Genomic DNA, 16,760 nt, shown 5'->3' on the forward strand with positions numbered 1-16,760 from the left:
TAAGTCAGAGTTTAACTTGTAGGAGCTGCTTTTCTTCTTCTATTTGGATCTAGGTGAGTGAACTCAGGTTCTCAGGCTTCACGGCAAGCACTTTTACCGACCAAGGCATCCCACAGGGCACCATCATCTAATTAAAAAAAAGGCATGAAATTTGAAATAAACCTAACAATTGTCAGCGGATAAATGGATAAATTCTGGTTCATCCAGACTGGGAATATTACTTAGGAATACAAAGAAATAAACTGTAGTAATGAATCTGAATCATTTCTCTGAGTGAATGAAGAAGACACAGAGAATGTGATTCCAAAAGAGGTGAATGTGAAAGGCATGATCTTGTGTTGGTGAAAGAGTAGGGATTGGCAGGGAAGCCTAAGTGAACTTTCTGGGGAATGAACTCTATCAGTCTCCATAGAGGGCAAATTGCAAGAATGCCATTTACTAGAACTCATGTTATAACACATCTGCTTATTTTACTCTGTTGCTATGTAGTTTATATCCAAGTTATTATTTTATAAGACAGGGTCTCCATATAAAGCCAGGCTGGCCTTGAACTTACATCTTCCTGCCTCAGACTTCCAAGTGCTGGAATTAAACATGTGCACAGCCACACATGGCTAGACCTACATTTAAAAATAATACTAATTATATTTTGGATTCTTCAAGTCACAACTTTAGACTCAGTCAACATTTTTCTGAAATATTACCCATTGTACTGATAATTGAGTAATAAAATAAATGGACAATCGATTTCTAAATCCATTTGGACCTAAACACAATGTCAAAATATGCTTTCCTTTACAGGGTATAAACATATTTTCAAGTTTGAAAGGTATCTTTAAGTTGTTATGATAGACTAAAGCTAAAATCCAATGTTTTCCTTTCTTCTTGTTACAAGTTTTGAGCTTCTACAAAGATGTTCGAATGAAATGAGTGCAATCTAACAATTTCTCCTTTGAATCTCCATACGGCATTCCTCATTTAAACCAAAACATAGGCTAGTCAGGTGGGCCGAGTAATGGTGTTTGCCACCAACGTGATGTGAATTAGACCCTGGAGAATCAACTCTTACAAATTATCTCCTGGCTGCCATAAGTATGCCATGGTACAAGTGCAAGAGAACGTGCGCGCACACGCACACAGACACAGACACACACACACACATACATGCACACACATACATACATACATACACACACATGCACACACATACATACATACATACATACACACACATACATACATACACACACATGCACACACATACATACATACACATGCATGTACACACACACAAATATATATTAGTAACGCTGCTACTAGTGATCTTGCTACACCAATATGTTGACTAGAGTCGTACACTCTATTCGAATATGAATCATGTTGAATGCTACTGCTGCTGCTGCTGCTGCTGCTGCTGCTGCTGCTGGCAATTTGAGGTGAGTATCCAAGGGCAGGACTAATAAACTGAGCTTACCAAAAAAACAGGGTTCTAGGATCTCATTTTGAAGGTTTATCATTCTGTGTTTTAACCACCAGCAACCCTGGTACTTGGCACTTTCTATAAATGGCTTCTGTCAGCAATGGGCAGTGGCAGCACAGAGCAATAGGCTATGGCACCTCCTGCTGTTACAAGCTTCAGAGTTCATGGCTACTGGGATCCTTAACCCTAGAGTGACGTGTTAAAGTTCGTGCACCGATTCCTTAACCTGTAAGTCTTGGTAGCTTTCTGGGACAGCCCACATGTCTGTTCAATACTTTGTTTTAACTTTATATGTATGGGTATCTTGTCTGCATCTTTGTCTGTATGCCACACGTGTGCAGTGCCTGTGAGAGTCAGAAGGGTCCACAGGACCATAGGAGCTAGACAGTTATTAGCTGCCATGCAGGCAGTGGACTTGAACTCAGGTCCAGCTGGTGCTCTTTTTTTTTTCCCTTAGGAAGTAAATATATATATATATATATATATATATATATATATATGTATATATATATATATATATTTTAACTTGAGTATTTCTTATTTACATTTCGAGTGTTATTCCCTTTCCTGGTTTCCGGGCCAACATCCCCCTAATACCTCCCCCTCCCCTTCTTGATGGGTGTTCCCCTCCCCATCCTCCCCCCATTGCCACCCTCCCCCCAACAATCATGTTCAGTCTTAGCAGGACCCAGGGCTTCCCCTTACACTGATGATCTTACTAGGCTATTCATTGCTACCTATGAAGTCAGAGTCCAGGGTCAGTCCATGTATAGTCTTTAGGTAGTGGCTTAGTCCCTGGATCAGCTGGTGCTCTTAACAGAGGCTCTCTCTGGCCTTTCTCAGCTTTTACAACCCCTTTCTCTTATATTTTTGGTTATGAGCCTAGCCTTTAATGGCTGAGCCATCTCTCCAGCCCTTACAACCCTTTTCTCATCACTTCTGATCTGTCTTTTCTATCTTGGCTGTTCGAACTCCTCTGCTACTATCCGGATGCTATTGTCACTACTCTTGTCATTGCCTTTGCCACCATCCTCTTCCTATTTCCAGCGCAACCCACTCTAAGGTTTAGGAGGAGGCAAGGAAGTGCCATTCAAGAGAAGCCTAAGCTTCAACAAACACAGAGGCAACAACCACAAATTTCTCCTCTGCATGAGGAACAGTGCCCTGCATGGTATAAATGTAACTTTCCAGATATGTGTGGAAGCAAGTATTCAGATTTACTTTGTGGCCAGCTAGGAGAACCCTAGGGATACAGGGAATAGGAAGGCCTTTTGTATAGAGGGTTAGTCTGGTACTGGTATAGATTCAAATGCTAATATTGGTCCCCAAGATCTGGCTGCGTCCAACAAGATCCTCACATACACCAAATGATGCTATGTAACCTTGCTCCCCAGGCTAATTGGAAATAAAAGGCCACAGCCTGTGATTGGGCAATAGGTAGAGGTAGGCAGGTTTTTAGTTCCCTGGCTGGGGATTGCAAGTAGAGTGGGAGGAAGACGTGAATGGAGGTGGAGGAGGTCATCATGAGAGGAGATGGACCATAAGCACGTAGCCAGGAAAAAGAGTAAGTAACAAGAGACATTATGGCTGGGAAATAAGTTAGAGTACCTCCAAACCTGCCCACTCTAGGATTACGGTTTATAAATACGATACCTGGATTGTGTGTTTTTTATATGGACTAGCTAGAATGCAGAATTCTTTATGCACATTTGAATCCTCAAAGCCCGCCCCATGATATAAATCCTCCAAAAAGTCAAACCTCTAATTCCTTCCCTTACAGTTTCAGGAACTGGTGACCAAGCGTTTAAATACATGGGCCTATGGGGCTGTTGTCATTCAAACCACCACAACCGGTATGCCCCCAGGGTCCTCATTTGTTTCCAGTTAGCCAACATCAAAGGATTCCATGGAAGTCAAAGTCAAGATTTGCTTTTCAGCAGAGCTAAAGAACAATCAGAAAAGTATGAAAGCATAAACCCATGTATGCTTAAGATGTGGGTTATGATTTGCTCTCGAGTCAAAGACAAGTGTCCTACTGAAATTTCACTTAACTTAGAGAGTTCTAATAAGCCTGACAGTTCTATTGTCATGTGTGTCTAGTGTGCAATAGGGTTTGGGGTCTCTATCACTCGCCACCCATTCCTTTGAGGTAGGATGTCTCTCTGACCCTGAAACTTGCTGACTTTGTGGCTAGGCCAAAAGCCAGTGAGTCCTAGTGATTCTGTCAGCTGTCTCAGGCCTGGGGTGTCAGGTGTGCACCAGACCTGGCTTGCTAACTGGGTCCTAACAATCATCGAAGCGAATCTTCAGCTCCACATGTGCTACCTTGTAGGTGGTGTCATGTGATGTTTTCCTGGAAACCATCTTGTGAGAGGATGTTTTTGCTGAAGCAAACATGTGGGAGGATGTTTTGCAGAAACAGATGTGTGTTTTTCTGGAAGCTGCCTGGAAAGAGGGCATGTGTGGAAAGAGGGCATGTGGTATTGGGCTAGAGCAGATATTTGACAGAGCAAGTGATTGTTGGATAGGGTATAAATATGATCCAACAGTGAACTGTGCTCTGTGGTATTGGTTCACCATGGCCGTTCTTTGCTGGTCTTCTTTGACAATGCTGTGGCATCGGTTTGCCTTGTCTTGTTTGCTGATCGTTGTCAAGACTTTGTAGAGGGAAATGCACCATTTGTGAATGGGGTTTCAAGCGGATCGAGCTACTGCTGTTGACTTGTGTGAACTCAACTGCCGATATCCTGACAATGCAGATTGGATTCACCCCAAAGAACTATTTCTAAACAGGTCCACATCCTCCTTTGTCCTTTCATGGTGGATGGTAGGCTAGAAGTATTTAAGTACACTAATTAAAGTAGGTTTTCAGAAATGGGCCTACTAGTCTTGGCTGGCCTGAGACTTGCTAAGCAGACCCATCTCATCCATCTGCCTCTATCTCCAGAATGCCAGGATTACAGGTGTGTTCCACTACCCTTGGCAAACATTAAGTCGGGGGTAAAAAAAGAAAGAAAAGAAAAGGTAGTTATTATTCTGGGTCAAAATTAGGAGACATAATTAAATACATCTTAATCAGAAGCAATATTTTAATTTATTAAATAAAAGTTAACCACTGGTTGGGTGAGTGAGTTTCTGTATGACTTTATTTTATATTACACATACATTCAGAGGATATGCAGATGACGAACTCTCTATAAATCTTACATGTAATGTTTTTCACATTTGCTTGAGAGCCTGGGCATGTGATGCTTCCTTTAATCCTAGTAATTGGGAAGACATAAGTAAGCAGATCTGAGTTCAAGGACAGTCTAGTCAAAAGAGGGAGTTCTAGGACAGCCAGGGCTACACGAAGAAAACTAATCTCTGACTAAGGGGGAAAAAAATCCAGATTTCCAGTGTGTCTAAAAATTAAAAGGCTAATCTTTAAAAAAATGTGGGTTTATAGGCCAAACTATGTATCTTAATTTAGAACTGGCATAGAGCTAAGGGATCTGGAAACAAATAATCCAATGACTTTGATTAAAAAAGAAAGAAAACCCAAGGTTACTGTGGAGTTAAGGGCGCCCTTATTTCTGGTGAGGTGAGAAGGTGAAATATAGCAGAGAGTAGAGTGAGCATGATCAGTAAATCAAGGCAAAGACATGGTCAAGCCAGAATGCTTTAGCCTTTCCACTCTTTACTGGAATAAAAAGAACCTACAGAGTCAAGCTAAAAACACAGAGGGAATACAGAATAGGGGGAAATTTTTAATACTGATCTTTAAAAAAAGTCAATTTGCAACAAAGCCAAGCAATGGTTCAGAATGAGGTGATCCAGGTGATGATTAAGGAGACACATAATAGAAAATAAAATGTCAAAATACATTTTGATAACAAATGTTGAATTACCGTTTCATATACCTAAGAATAGGCAGTAGAAATTAAATACATTATATAATATATACTATAAACATAATATCAAGAATAATGAAGAGAACAATCTTCAGCAAGTATCTTGGACGTCCACTTCCACGGTCCCTGCAGTCTGACTCAGCAGCAGTTCGGGTTGCCTGGGGAGTAGGACAAAGAGCTCTAAGTATTGTATTCACAGCACGAACAGATGAGCCAGGTTGTGGACATGCTTCAGGTACAACTTGCCTAGCATGGTCATGGGCCTAGAGAGAAACCCTTGAAAACCAAACCAAACCAAATTCCTAAGCCAGTGTAAACTAAAACTAGACTGATCTTCTTAAAGACAGAAGAAGTACCATAATTATAATATACAATTTCAGATATATAAAACACACATATGTTATAATACATATATACATATATATTCTAATACATATATATTCAGTATTTCAAGCAATTAGGACTTAATTGTGAAATATACAAGGTTTCTGTCAAAAAAAAACTTCCCTCAGCTTGAAATGCAAAAGACTGCATTGTAGATCTAGGACACACTTAGGTTACAGTGTGGCTTCTACACAGCAGCATTGACCTTTGGCAAAAGAGAAATGCAGTTCAGAGCATAAGGAGGGAGGCTTGCTGGTAGGAGCAATCTGAACGGGGCTTGAAGGACAGGGGATCTGGATAGACAGAAGCAGATAAGGGAGGAGAAAATGGCATTGCATACACCAAGTCCCCAGGGATGTCTTCTACATTAGAAGACACAAACAAAGTTTCATAGGTTATAAAAAGTTATATCATTAACTGCTGTGAAGACAAAACAAAGGAAAAAGAAGGAGAATGACAGGAGCATAGATATACTTTACCTTCTTTCAATGGAGTCTTGAGGGTCACATTCTCCTTAGATTCATGGCAAAAAGCCTTAGAAGGGTCAAAGTGCCTGATGCCCAGAGCTTTATCTAATTCTCCCTGAAGTCTGAGCTCATTTTGTTTCCTTTTAGCAAGCTGAGATCGGAGTTTTGACACCTCCTGTGAAAGAAAAATATAAATAATCCCTAAAGTGCACAGTGGTTATTATTGTTGTAGACTTATTCCAAAAAACTGTTTCTGTATAAAAGCTAATGGCAAAATGTAACTATTACACACTCACTAAGACCAAATTACTAAGGGATTTGGAACAGCTCTGGCAAAGTAAACAAAGTGTTTTAAATTTTTCTGTCCTTCTGTAGTTATGGGTACATTTTTCTGATCAAAATTGAAGTAAAAATAAATTACACCCAAATCAACTTTTGGTTTGACAACTTAACAGTTTGTGGTAGGCTTCCTAGTAAAACCAGACAATATAAAAGGCAAGCGATTGTGCTCTTCCTCTGGACAGTGTCCTGAAAGCAGAAGAACAAAAGAAATAGCTATTCTGAAAGACCCACAAAGTTTGTCTGGCATTTGAAACCAAAGAGCTCCTTCCCTACCTACAAGAAACCTCACAGTCAAGAACGTAAGCTATCCTTTCCCCAACTCCCAAAGACTCCTAACCAGAAAGAGCCCATTTTGCCAGCAGCCACTACTTGCAGAGGTGATGGCTGTGGGAAATGCACTACGGATAGAAGATCTCTTTTGCTCAGCTGCACTTGTGCAGTTCTGGAATCACTGGCCTGATCACCCCCGCGCTAGCACGTGACAGGGTTCTAAGGAGAAGCAAAACTGGAGAGACTGAGGCTATTCCTGACTCCCTTTCCTTGTAGGTCACTAAGATCCACAGCGCTAAGGGCAGACATGGCACTGAGAGAGAAATACTAGCTCAGAGTCTGCTCACGGGGACACTGCAGAGAAGACAGGTGAGAGTGACCTCCTGAGGAGGTCAAGTAGATCAGTGAACCTCCAGAGTCCTCAGACCCTAGAGAACTGATCTGTAGCTCGGCTCCTGCGATCACCACCCTGATCTTGGGCTCAGGGCTACTTTTTCCTATCATTTCACTGCCTGGGCTAAGCCTTGCACCGCCTGCACCATGGCTTGTGGGCGATTGCTTCCAGAGCTGTCTCCCACCTAGGGAGCTGTGCCAGGCTAACTTCAGGCTCCCTGACTTGGGATTGTTTCCCATTCACAGCCTCCATGGTAGTTTAGTTTTAACAACAGGTTCCATCCCAAGATGGCTTGCAACCCTTGTCCTCTCAGTTGTACAAAGTGGACTGCCTTTCTGCTGACCCGTCCATAGGGGAACTGCGTTCTTATAAAATCTCAAAACTGGACTGGAGATGTGTGAGTGCCAAGGGCTTCTGCTGACGGAGGATGGCCAGGCTCTTTTTACCAGGACCTAAGCAAGTCAGTATCGAAGCTCTTCAAAACTGAAAATTAACACTACTACTGGGTCCAGTTTACAGCTTCTGGTATAAACCAGGAAGAATCAAAATCAACATACTATAAACACCCATATCTCAGGTAATATAACCCATTGTTTTGTATAATGTATGCCAAAAATAAAATATAAACTGACTTTCTAAAAGGAAAGAGAAATTAAATAATCATTCTTTTGAATACTACTTATCTTCATAGTAGTTAGAAAAAGGAATGGCTATTTTGTAAATAGAAATGAACGTGTAAAATTTTATAGTTTCTAACTTCTCAGCCATTATAAAACTAAGTAAAAAACTAAGTAGTTGTGGTAAAAATTAAAAAACGAACATTTTCTATTAGTTCCCATGAGCTGGATCCACCCATTCCAGCTGCTACTTTATCACACGGTCTGCAAGTCGCTCACTCTGGCTGTCTCCCTTTTAGCAGTCCTCTTGTGCGGTCCCCTAGGAGGTAGTTACTATGCATCACACACACACACACACACACACACACACACACACACACACACACACACACACACACACACCCCTCGTTCTGCAGACCCTGTGCATTCTCACTCCACGTAGGCAGATCCGCGTGTTCCAACTGCCTTTTAGCCATTTCTGTCACACACTGTCCTCTTTAGCCTGGTAATCAAAGTTCCAGAAACTTGTAATTTAGCAACTAGATTTACACGTTACATTCTCAATCCACAATATATGTACACAATAAACTTACAACCAATCGATAAGGATATAAGCCATCCACCCAGATAAGATGCAATTTGCCCATCTAGACAACACAAAATCCTGTACACATCCACCCCTTAAGAACAGTCGTAATAACCTGTGAGTGTACAGAGAGGAATCTTAACATCCGCCATGTTCTCTTGGCTGCCAGCCCCCATGCTCAGGTCCCCTCTGCCTCTGTAAATCTTACTTCCCACCCACCCTTCCTTCTTGTCCAACAACAGCCTCGTTCTACCCTGCATCTGCCTTCGCCTGCATAATGATATCAACCTACACTATCTGGTTAACACTAAGTAAGTCCGTTAGCTCTCAGAAGAATTGGCCTCTATAAACTGGTCAGTATCTTTGGTTTTAGCATATCTGAATATGGGTGTTATTTTACAAACCGATTTGAGCTGGCTGTTTTCATCTTTCAATTTCACGACATGTTTGATTTTTTGCTTCAGATTCTGGTGGCCAAGCAGCTGTGCGTAGGAGTCTCTGATTTTACTTAGCTGCTCCTGAGTTGCACCATGTTCATTCAACAGTGCCTGCTTCTCTGCTTCGAAGGCATCCAGTTGTTGCTGGAAAAGATGAATTAGCATATATCAGTACTGAAACCAAGACTAGCTTGCTGAACTTGTGCACCCTCTGCTCCTGCCTCACAGCAGCATAAGCATTTGTGGTCATGCTTGGACTAAACTTTTTCAACATCTGCTTCCATTCCAATTAGACCTTCCTTTTGTTTGTAGGCTTGTTTGCGTGTTTCTAGATTTAAAAAAAAAAAAAGAGTCTCACTACAGTCCTGGCTGTCCAAGAACTTAGAACCAGGCTGTTGTTAAACTCAAGTAACACCACTTGCGTCTGCCTCCTGAGTGCTGGGACTAAAGGTGTGTGCTACCACCACACCTGGCTCCTTTCTCTTTAAAGAGCTTAGGGGATTGTCATGTGTGATGATCTGTGGCCATAAATTCAGCATTCAGGAGGCAGAAGCAAGAGGTCAGGAATTCAAGCACAAATTCAGCTCCAGAGAACATTCCAGCCTAGAATCTCAAGGGGAAAGCTAGTCAGGCACAGAGGCTGATGTTCCTAATGCTAGCACTTGGGGAGTAGAAGAAGGAACACTTCAGATCCCAGGCTTGGCACAGTGAGCACCAGGCAGCTTGGATTCTATAGCAATACCTTGTCTTTAAACCAAAGGATAACATACAACGCAAATATCACTACAGTGACTGGAGAAATGCTGGGATGGATCATACCGAAATACACATCACAAAATAACAGGTAAATGATTGATGTTCCTACCAGGAGAGTTTTCAGGATCACTAATTTCAAATTGTTGATTAGAAAGCATTTTTTATATTATACCATCACATTAAAATTTAGTGTCAGGTAAATTTGTCAGTTGGCTGGGAAAATGATAAATAGTAATACAAAATGCCCGTTTTTTATGGCTTTACTTTTTGTGTATCTCTGGGAACTGTACGTGCCAAGCACACTTACTCAGTGGTAGCTGAGCTCAAGACTCATGGAAGAAATACATTCTGAAAACAGATCACAATAAGTTTATTTATCTATTTTTATTTTATTTAACTTTTTTTTTAGGCGTATGGGTGTTTTGTCTACACTTATGTCTGGGCAACATGGCGCCCAGAAAGCCTGAAAAGTTGTTGGATGGCCTGAAACTGGAGTTATAGCCAGTCTGGAACCACCATGTGGTTACAGGGAATTGAGCCCAGGAACTGAACCTCTGGAAGAGGAGGCAATATCTTAACTTCAGATCCAGCCCACAAGTAAGTTTAATAACAAGCCACAAACCTGAAAAGGTTTAGTTTTGTCATACAGTTCTTCATATAGGAGACGCCATTTATTAATTTCCATGGTTAATTCTGTCACTGCAGTTTCTTTCTCTGTCATTCTGTATGGGAAAATTAAATTTAAAATTGAATTATCTTTTTCAATTTACTAGGAAAAACCATGTTCCATAGCATTTAAGGTCCAGCCTGACTTACTTTGCCCCTTCCTCTTCCAGCTGCTTCCTAAAGTCTTCATTTTGTTGTCTGAGTTGATTTTGCAAATCAGTTATTTTCTCAAGATATGAAGATGTGATTTCTTTAATTTCTGCTTCTTTCAATGTTGAGCTGTTCTGCAAATCTTGAACCACCCTTAGATTTGAGAAAGAAGAATCTACTAAACATCTGATAGTGGTTTCTATTTTCACCCTCTTCTTTTTGGAAAAAGAAAACAAAGAGCAAACAGACAGTTCTCGAAGCTTGGGACTCTAACTGGGTGTGGTAGGACTCTGTCTTTAAATGCAGCACGTAGGAGGCAGAGTCAGGTGGCTCTCCATTCAGAGCAGCCTGCTCTGCATAGCAGGTTCCAGTGAAGGCTAAATAATGAGATTGTCTCAAAACAAACAAATGAACAAAAACAATTGCACATTTTTTAATGGGTGCATTTGCTACTCACTTTGCATATTCCTGATTTGTGCTCTCAGCTGTTAATATTTGTTGTTGAACATCTTCTACCCTTTTCTCAGCCATGGCTACTTTTTCTTGTAGAGTCAAATTCTCCAGTTTAAGATCTTCTATTTCTTTAAGTGTTGATGACTTATAGCTTATAAAAAAGAACAATAGTTAACACTCTTTTCTTACTACTATATACACGAGGTTCAGATTTTACATACTCTTGGCAAAATACAATCATTATAATCATGCTTACACAAGGAAGAATTTAGTACTCTATAACATAGTGTGTTGATAAATGTCTTTCCTGCACATATGTCTGTGAATCACATGTGTGCAGTGCCTGAAGATATCCTGGAACTGTGGACTTACAGATGGCTGAGCCACCATGTGGGTACTGGAAACTGGACCTGAGTCCTTTGGAAGAGCATTCAGTGCTCTTAAACACCAAGTGAACCATCTCACCAGTCCCAGTGACCTTTTTAAAAAGAGGAAAATAGTGCCAGGTGCACCTGGGAGGCAGAAGCAGACAGATCTCAGAATTCCAGGTCAGCCAGGGCTACAAAAAGAGATCCTGTCTCCAAGGAGTGGGGGAGGGAGGGAGGGAGGGAGAGAGGGAGGGTGGGAGGGAGGGAGGGAGGGTGGGAGGGAGGGAGGAAGGGAGAGAGAGAGAGAGAGGCAGAAGAGAAGAGGAGAAGAGGAGAGGAGAGGATAGAGGAGAGGAGAGGAGAGAAGAGAAAGAAAAAAATACGCAAACTATGAAGTAGATGGGGAAGGGTAGAGGGAACTGTGTATAGCTGTGTACAGTATGGAAACAACTGTTTCCCAAGAGGGTAGATGTGCGAGGGATAGAATTTTGTGCTAAGATGGTGCTGGGAATGACAGTTAATGAAGAAAGCTGTGTCCATGAAGTTGTTTTCTTTTTTAATTATGTATTTGAAGAATGACTGCACATCAAAATATATTCATATTGACCGAAAGCATTACTAATTTTCTTTTTTGCCTTCTGATAGGGTCACACTCTCCACACCAGGTTGAACTAGAGACCATGAGGTAGTCTGGTTTGACCTCAACCTTCCTGTAATTGTTTTAGAGTTCCCAAGTGAGCGGAACGCACCTGTGAGCCACCGAGCCTAGCCAGGAAGAACTTAAACAAGGAACAAATGATGCAACTTCAGGGCTCACTGAGCATTTAAAAGACTAAAATATTATCTCATACACACAGTAGAGCATTCCGGTAACATCAGCACTCCAAGGCTGAGGTAGGACTGCCATGCATTTCAGACTTGTCTGGGATACACAGGTAGTACCAGGCTAGCCTTGTTACCTATCAAGGCAAGAGTATCTAAGAAAGTGTGGGGAAGGAGGGTGAGGGAAAAAGAAACAGAAAACTAAGAAATTATTGAATAACCAGGGAGATAGAATGAACGTCAGTACTCCTATGTTATCTAAAAGCTTTTTGTTTTTTTGTTTTTGTTTTTTTTTAATGATGCTATAAGAAAAGTAAGATGGTGGTCCTAAAGGTACAGGAAGTTTGAACAGGATGGTAGGAAAGTGAACATCTACCTAAGTATGTTACTCATTACTAGATGGCACCAAGTGCCCATTTATAGCCATGGAATTTAAGGTAACAGCAGTCATCGTCCATTGGAGTGCTCTGCTCATAGATTTCTGTATGTAAACACTTCTCTCCATGCACATATTCACTACTGGGTACTACAGAGACAAATACCTTTCTAACTGAGCAGTAACATCTCTCAGAGTCTGCGCTGTGTCACTGTACTTCTCTTGCGCAATCACAGTGGCCTGGGCATGTGCAGCGGTTCTTTTCTCCAGTTCAATTTCTTTCCTAAGAACAAGAAAACATTACTAACACCAAAACTATGCTCCATGTGTCTCACGTGATCCTTTGCCGTAACTGCTCTACAGTTTAAGATATACACTTATCACTTCATCTCCTTGCATGATGGTTTTACTAATGTACTTATGTGCTTCATCTATATCTATTTTTGCCTGGATTTCTTTTCATGTCTCCTAAGTTATATAGGTAAAATGGGAAAGAACAACCGAGACATTTACAGCCACCTGCAAAGCCAATCTTACAGAATAGTCAGGTTTGAAGACTGAATGCAATGCCAGCTAAAAGCACAGAGACTTAATAAAGCCTAATTCCTTGTATTGAGACAGTAGATATTACAAATACTTAAAGACACTTCACATTAAAATCTTTTTAAAGGTAATTATAATACCATGTGCAATGATGCTATTATCCAAAAACATTTTTTTTGAGGTAAGATGTTGCTATTTAGCCCCAGCTAGCCTTGAACTCAGGACCCTCTTATCTTAGCCTTCAAGTGAAAGGATCCCAGATGCCCATCCCTAACAAAATTTTCAACAGTTCTGTATAATAACAAATAGGGTTTAAGTCTATCTTTTCTAGATATATACTACCAGTCTCAAATATTGTATATTAAAACTCTATAACATGTTTGGATAGGGATATGAGGTTATGAAGGATCTCTAAAAGAATTTGGGAAATTAAAAATAAACACTGCACAATTTTAAGTGAACACTCAAATAAGATAAACAGTAGATCAAATTCATTGCACAATGAGGAAGACAGAAGCAAAACCAATCGATTGATACTAAGTGGTTTGTAATAAAAATATTTTCCTTGTCCCTTAGAAGAGTGACTTTCAATTTTCGTTTTTTAATCTGAGCCTAAAATGTCCAGTGTAGGAAGGACCTGAAAAAGCACCCTATGAAGCAGCATGGGAAGGCAGCAAGACCATTTCTCTGGGAAGCACAGTTAACCAGTTAAGCCACCAAATAAGACCTCGTATAAAAGATCTTAGCGTAATCAGAACTCTGTAAGCCAGAGGGAATGACTCCCAACCCCACTCTGGGAAATGGGTTGTCTACTCAACTTGGTAGGGTTGCTGTCCCCTCAAATCAGTTACAGTTAAGAACGATTTCCATAATAACACTCTTGCACTGCTCCCTAAAACCAGGGAATACGAAGACCTGAGGTGCCTGTTTGTCAGGAATCACAAATACAAACAAACAAACAGGCAAACCAAAATTCAAAGCAAAAGAGATTAAGAAAAGTGCTCAGCAGGGCAGGCATGAGATACACGATAACCCCACAGGCTCCTATCCCATCCACAGCAGACTGCTCCTCTGAAGGAATTGCAAGAACTTCTCTGTAGTTTAAATTTAATAATCAGAAATCTTGCCAGGACCAGATAAAAGAATTTGCTGTGTAGCCTGACTACTATATCTGACCATTAAAGACCATGGCAGAGAGGAATGACACCTGAACTTTGTCCTCTGACCCACCCTGTACTCACACACACTGCATATACCTGCCCAACAATGATAAGATGATATATGTATTTATTTTTGGTTTTTCAAGATAGAGTTCTATGAAATCCTGGCTTTGTAGGCCTTGAACTCACAGACACCTGCCTCATTCTGCCTCCCAAGTGCTAGGAATAAAGGCATGTATCATAAAGGCATGTATCATCATGTTTGCCTAAAATATATTTTTTAAGTAAATAAGAAAAATTAAAGTTAAAAGAATAAAATTATCAATTTTAATTTAAATGCCTGTGCTAGAGAAGAAAGGGTATTTTGCTTTTTTTTTGTTGTTGGTATTTCCTTTGTTTGTTTTTGTTTCTTTGAGACAGGGTTTCTCTGTTTAACAGCCCTGGCTTTCCTGGAACTCACTCTGTAGACCAGGTTAGCCTTGATCTCAGAGATCTGCCTGCCTCTGCCTCCCGGATGCTGGTACTAAAGGAGTGTGCCACCACACCTGGCAAGAAGAAAGTTTTAACAGGCATTAATTTTCTTATTTTTAATAATGATGTTTTTGAATGTTTATCAGCTAGTTCTGATTGCTTGATTTCTGTGCTTATTTTTATTTTTTGAGATAGCACTCCATTCTACAACACAGGCTGGCCTCAAGTTCACTGCACTTTTCTTGCCTCGGCCTCCAAAATGCTAGGACTACATGTCTGAACCACTATAACCTGCTTTCTGATTGTTAATTCTGCAGCAAGATTGCCTAAAAGAACAAAGACACTTGTCAACCTCGGTGATCTGAGTTGTACTGAGGACCCCCACATAGTGGGAAGAGACGCAGCTTCTGAAATTTGTCCTCTGACTTCTACGAGCATGCAGTGATATGTGTGCCTGTACATGTTCATGGATGCACACACAAATGTTTGAATTCTCTCAGTGTTTGAATTCTCTCAAGAAAGCCATTTAAAACATAAAGTTTTCAAATATAAAACAAATTGTTTTAATGCTGATGTCTAACGACTTTTAGAAAATGTAGTCGTAAAGAGTCACATAAATGTATTTGGCTTTAGGAAAAGGGCTGTTTTTGGTTTGTGGAGCCAAAGTCTCTATTCTAGCCTAGGGTGCCTCAGCCTCAATGTACAATTGAGACGAATCTCTGACTAATCCTCCTGCTTCAACCTCCTGGGTCCTGAGATTAAAGATGTACCAGTCTAGTGTTTACTTTGACTGCCATACTTGTCTACATATATGAGTGTATATGTGTGACTGTATGCAAGGTCTTAACATGTTTTCTTTCTTACTTTGTAAGTTAATTCTAAGCTCCATGCATGTGCTTGGGTAACATGAACATTCTAAGAAAATCAGCCAGAGAACAGTTTATATGTCAAGTCTTGTGCAAGCACAAGGCCCTGTGAATACGAACTCTCTCAGCAGATCATCCAGCCGCCTCAGCTGTTCCGCAGTTGACTTCGTTTCCTCTTCTAGCTGTTTAACCAGCTTTTCACTCTGCTCCTCCTTCTGCTGGACGGCATCCAGCTCATCCAGGGCAAGCTTCAACTGTTCTTTAAAGACATTCCTCTCGGAGGTCATTTCCTCTTGAAATGAGCAGAGCTGCTGCTGAAGATGAGCAGACAGTTCCTGCATTCAGACAGGTGACCACAAAATAATTAGACATGGCGCCATGACCTTCCGTGGAGACACGGTCAAGTACGGAAACTAAGGAAGTTTAAAGAAAACACACAAAGTACAAATACCATATTCACTTTCCCCAGATTATAAATTATAATTTAACAATGTGGAAAACATAATTCTAGCTTTTTTTAGTGTAAAACTGTCACACTGCCTTCTTTATATCTGATTTACAATTGACTTTTATACATATTTCAATATATTCCATTTTCATATATACTCCAATATACTCTATTCAGATATGGTAAAAATATATTATGATCTCAATGTTACATAAAATATATAAGATACACACATTTCAAAGTTATTTAATAAGACGTCACCGAGAAAAAAAAAATACTAAATTCCAGATTTCAAGTGCATCCTAGTTTTCACAGGTCCCTATCCCAATCTCATATTTCCTTTCTAGAGATAACTTTTGGTTTAGAGGACACAGTCCCAATATATTTTCATACATGTATACACTTTTTGAGGGGCAATGCTATATATTCTCTTTATGTCAAAATCTTGTAAAATCATAAAAATAGCTGACATCTTTTAAGGTCAATGTGTATTAACCTATTGAACCCCTTTCATATCTATTGCCCCAAAATATATCATGTGAGTGCATGTTTGTTCTTATTGATTCGGCCTTCATCAAAGTGTCACAGTGAAATTGCGTAGTTTCTGCAAATCTCTATTCTCTTGATTACTATAGAGATTGTTTCATGTTTACAAGTTACATGAATGTCGTGTTAGAATTGTCTTTCTATTCCATGACCATGTTTGTTTGTTTGTATTTTTTAGTGCCCCCTTTCCCCCTTTTATTACACATTCATTTTCTTTCTTTGCTGTCCTGGAATTTACTCTGTAGAGGAGGTTGGCCTTGAACTT

General features: G+C 40.3%; 1 protein-coding gene across 3 annotated transcripts in view; it reads right to left on the reverse strand.

Annotated features, from left to right (window-relative positions):
• Positions 1–4,599: 4,599 nt before the first annotated feature.
• Positions 4,600–16,760, reverse strand: part of Hmmr (hyaluronan-mediated motility receptor) — a 30,141-nt gene continuing 17,980 nt past the window's right edge. For 2 of the 3 annotated variants that reach the window (XM_039085276.2, XM_039085278.2), the window contains 8 exons: positions 15,622–15,836; positions 12,628–12,744; positions 10,900–11,046; positions 10,443–10,595; positions 10,249–10,348; positions 8,838–9,014; positions 6,237–6,399; positions 4,600–5,531 (listed from right to left, as the gene is read on the reverse strand). In XM_039085276.2, the coding sequence (XP_038941204.1) occupies positions 5,512–5,531; positions 6,237–6,399; positions 8,838–9,014; positions 10,249–10,348; positions 10,443–10,595; positions 10,900–11,046; positions 12,628–12,744; positions 15,622–15,836 (1,092 nt within the window). In that variant the 3' untranslated portion in view covers positions 4,600–5,511. 3 annotated transcript variants of the gene reach the window in all.

The sequence above is a fragment of the Rattus norvegicus genome, chromosome 10 (assembly GCF_036323735.1).
Source record: "Rattus norvegicus strain BN/NHsdMcwi chromosome 10, GRCr8, whole genome shotgun sequence".
NCBI classification, from domain to species: Eukaryota; Metazoa; Chordata; class Mammalia; order Rodentia; family Muridae; genus Rattus; species Rattus norvegicus.